Source organism: Sinocyclocheilus rhinocerous, unplaced genomic scaffold, assembly GCF_001515625.1.
Source record: "Sinocyclocheilus rhinocerous isolate Xijiao unplaced genomic scaffold, SAMN03320098_v1.1 scaffold1256, whole genome shotgun sequence".
Classification (NCBI taxonomy): domain Eukaryota; kingdom Metazoa; phylum Chordata; class Actinopteri; order Cypriniformes; family Cyprinidae; genus Sinocyclocheilus; species Sinocyclocheilus rhinocerous.
In genome coordinates, this window is record NW_015646445.1 from 995,075 (window position 1) to 999,657 (window position 4,583).

General features: G+C 39.9%; 1 protein-coding gene across 1 annotated transcript in view; it reads right to left on the minus strand.

The window, feature by feature from the left end:
* LOC107707818 (protein HIRA-like) overlaps nucleotides 1-4,583 on the minus strand; it is a 28,417-nt gene that overhangs the window by 16,436 nt on the left and 7,398 nt on the right. The window contains exons 10-12 of the mRNA XM_016511910.1: nucleotides 3,954-4,024; nucleotides 3,759-3,864; nucleotides 1,630-1,845 (exon numbers count right to left, since the gene is read on the minus strand). Coding sequence (XP_016367396.1) covers nucleotides 1,630-1,845; nucleotides 3,759-3,864; nucleotides 3,954-4,024 — 393 coding nt within the window. The remainder of the gene's footprint in view (nucleotides 1-1,629; nucleotides 1,846-3,758; nucleotides 3,865-3,953; nucleotides 4,025-4,583) is intronic.

Consider the following 4,583-nt stretch of genomic DNA (forward strand, 5'->3'; position numbering starts at 1 on the left):
GCATTGTTTTATTTTACATGCTTACAGCATGCTGTGCTTTAGCGTTTACACAGTAAAACCCCCTTCAGAAAAGATCTGAACAGGCCCCATCCGTCGACTTTGAGATCCAGGCATCTTTCGAAAGAAGAAATGTCACCTGTGGGAAGGGCTGTGATATGGGCATCATTTTGGCATCTTTCCTCGGCCTTCCCTTCTTCCTCTTCTCTACCACCTCTGCTCCCTCCATCTCTCCCTTCCTCTTGGCCATAGATTTCACCATGATCTTGTCCTCACTGTCGCTGCTGGTCTCATCTTTTCCTTTCGGCTCCTTCACAGAGCTGCAGTCTTTTACCCTGAGACAGAACCACAAAACAACTTCAGTTTGTTTTTAAGTTCAGTTTAGAAGAACACACCGGTTATCATGCAGACTTTATTACCTGTCAAGCGGGGTGATGCCTATAGTGAGGGGTACACTAGTGACCCCTGGCGTGGCCTTTGACCTTTCGGTAAATCGCGAATCCAGCGCTTTCATGGGCTCGATCTTGGAGGCAGATGTCAACAGCAGATTCGATTTCATCCCGATCGAGTTCACAGCTGCAGTTGCACTAAAAGAGAGACCAGAGAAAGAAAAAGAAATGAGATTTTTAAAAAGTATTGGTTGAGAGAGAGGGGAAATGGGACTTTGCATACATGTACACTTACCTGTCCTTGTGGTCTTCCGCAGTTTTGTTGGGAGAGGTGGTGGTGGGGTCATGTGAGGGTCGCAAGCCAAGCGAGTTGGCCGTACTGGAATCCGAAGAGATCTGAGGGGTGAGCTGAGTCGACGCAGACGACCCCGGCAAGATTGGGACGCTGTTGAACAACGCTGGTGAGAAGTCCCTGGGTAAAAGAAAGAGACATTCAGACACTGAGTGTATGCTGTGGTATAGGTGAGTGATCATTTTAGACGTGTTCTTGTGCGCGTTGGTTACCCCGTGTCGAGCTGTGCGATGCAGAGAGGTGTGATTCTTCTCCTCCCATCTGCGGTTCTGGTCTCCACCTGCTTATTTAAGAGGTTCTGCCCAATCCAAAAAAAAAAAAGCCATTTGTTAATAACTGCAGTCCTGAAACTTGATGTTTGAGGATGAAAGTGTTCGGATAAATCTTCACAAACTACAATGCTACGACCATCATGGTATTAAATGATACATAAATATACAGATTCATACACAGACAGAGAGACAGGCAGATGTGCATGCAAATTGTATGCAAATTATTTAATATCACACACCCACACATTATGTATTTGCATGTAATATGCATGTAAACTATTACAATTTTACATAACCACTCATGAGAAGTATTTCATTTAGTCCCAGAAAGTACTTGGACACTTTTAGACTCTTAAGTCACACATAAAATATATCAATTTCATATATTCAGATACCTAAATCTCAAACCATCTGCAAACAAATTTTGCTAGACGTGGTTTGGATTTTAAATATTTGACAGAGCAGGAAACTATATTTTGTAAACTTGCAAGCCAGCCATGGCTGGAGGTGGAAATACTAGTAAGCAATCATTACTTACCACATCATCATTCAGCATATTCATTTTAATCATTTTAAAATAGCACTGCTGCGTGTATGGTTACATATTCTTTCTTCTGACCTTTCTGATGTCCTCCAGGGACTCTCCGTTGAGCACATTGGTGAGTTTGGGTGTCTGGCTCTCAGGACCGATTCCCTGGGCTTCATTGGGGTTCTGGTTCACCTGCCGCTCCTGCTGATACTTCAGCATTTCTGGGTTCTCAATGATTGTGCTGGAAAGTTGGGACTCCATCGTGATGGCCAGACTCTTTCCATAGATGTTCTGATGAATAGCATTCTACAGAAAGATACACAGAAATCTTATTTTGGAGACTCGAGTCTTTCTGCCACCTTGTTAGTTTGTGTGTGCTAAATAACTAACCAAAAGTAGCAAAGCTATTAAGCCATTTACATTCTTCAGAAGCGTGACAGTAGCTCAGCTGTTTTCAAAACAGTTTGGCTTTTCCTGTAACAAGCTATTTTTTTTTAAATGCTACATGGCTGTTTTTGTCACACTGCATTAAGCAGGCAAAGGCAATTAGCAAACACTCTCCTACAATGTCTTGTGCATCTCTTTAAGTAGCACTGGAAACTTTGATTTAGTGTAACATTCTGAATGAACTAGGGATGTTCATTTTAACCGTTTAAAGGGGGGTGTACACGGTGTGATTCTGAAGGTCGGAACGTCGTGAGCTCTGGCACGTCACGATTGAGTTTATCCGAAAATCGTACGGAGGCAGTCACACACGACACGAATTTACTACGATTTTACAAACTCTGACGTAAGCATTACGTTTCCCGCCATTCATAAAAATATGGATTCTGAGGACGAAATAGTTTTCTTTGTGGCAGGCGGCTTGTGACGTCCAAAAAAAAACAAAAAACGAAGACAAAGGACATGGCAAAGAGAATGGCTGAAAAGCATGGACTTTCTGTTCTTCATAAAGAACTCGAGGGAGTAGGCCATTTCTGAATTTCTGCTCGTTTTGCCGGAAATACAACAGGCATATTCATTCATAAAGCTGAACGGCAAATTTGGCACATTCGGAATAACAAATAAAAAATAGAACTGTATAATTAAACTAAAATTATTATAGACTATATGGTTTTTGTCATCTTCTGATTGGTCAACTTCAGATGGATCGCCAAATCGTCTCGTTCAACCGCACATACGCCACGAATTTAAACCGACAGCATCCGATTTTTTTTGACATGTTTCAAAATTATCGGGAGGACGGGAGGTGCTAGTAACGTCTCGGATCTATTTAGAAAAGAACAAGAATTAAAAATATAAGAAGCTATAGCAATATAAACGACAAGCCAAAACGAATTCATTTAGGCTAAAACAAAACCCCAAAACGTTGGGTCTCTCATTCCACACAAAACCAAATGTTTCCGTATTCGCAATGTATTTCAATGGCAAATTATTATTTATTATGTAGCCTACTTCACTCGCGTTCCAATATCCACGTAAAACATAATATCATAAATAAATGCATAATATCACGGTGGTGCGGTGATAACACTAAACGGCACAGATTTTACTAAACATTTTTTTTTTTACTACATAGTTTTTTTTCCATATGTTTGACTGACTGTATTTTATTATGATAATGAACAGGCTGCATTGTCAAGGTAGCAATGCTTAACTGTGCGGCGCCGGCGCAATCACTTGAATTTTTTCCTTCTAACAGTGGAAGAAACTACTCCACCGCACATACACCACGAATTTAAACCGACAGCATCCGATTTTTTTTGACATGTTTCAAAATTATCGGGAGGACGGGAGGTGCTCGTAACGTCTCGGATCGGCCCGTAATTCTTCTCACACAGTACAGCAAAAGTCAGACAGCAAAAATCGCACCGTGTACGCCCGCTTTAACCGGTTAACCGACCGTAAGAATTTTGACCGATTAATACAATCAGTTAAACAGTTTAAAAGTCATTTAATTATTAATTTTTTCAGTAATTTATCAAAATATTTAAGGAAAAATAACCGAAATGAACATCCCTAGAATAAACCAATTTTCTTGTGTCAACAAATGGTTCAAAGAAACAATTCACTTATTATTAAATAAATAGATAAGTACTACTTCACTAAATGTGTACAACTTAAGTGAGATTCCAGTTTTTCAATTATACAACTGAAAAGTTATTGTTGCCTTAAATACTTAAATAACGTTGACACTGGTGTGTGCAAATTTTCTCCACCTTTTCCTCTTCATTCAAGGGATCTCCCAGTTCATCCTGCGAGAAATCCAAGAAAGCCACAGTGCCATCCATGGAGCACACCAGGAGTCCCAGCCCATTGAGTGTCCTGAGAGATACGATCCGTTCACAATACTCTCACGCATGCAAGTCTTCACCCCACCACATTGTCTATGTGAAGAAAAGCTGTTTTCTTACCATGTAATATCCATAATGGATTTATCAAAGAGGTCATGGATGACCACCAGTGGGCGCTTGAGTGAGGTGAGCTGAAAAACAAGAGCAGGATAACTGATTAAATGTGCGTCATCTTAACGTTCAGAAATCGTACCCTTACACTGCATGAATATGTGCCATTCTTTAAATACTGGGTGAAACAGAATAAAAACAGAACATATTTAGTTCTTAAACAGCTTTTTGGAACTTTGAACCAATTAGGTTTCACTGTGGGAGGCACTACATGCCAAAACATATTGCCATGGTTGCAGCTGGTTAGGACAAAAACTCGTTAACATGGACAAGATGTGATTTTTCGCTTTATCCTGTCAGTTTTCGGTTTTATATTGAACATTAAACAATATTTTTAAGCAGAGCATAATAGGGCTGGGTTTTGACACAAATTTCACGATTCGATTCGATTCTCATTCACAAACTTGCGATTCGATTCGATTCGATTCAATGTCGATTATTTTTGGCTATATATCAGGTACAGTACATGCCACATTTTCTTAAGGAAAAAAAATCTCTCAACTAATGCTGTAAAATATATATGAGAGTCAGTTGGTACTACATTACTATAATATTGAAGGTTAAAATTGACTGATTTGT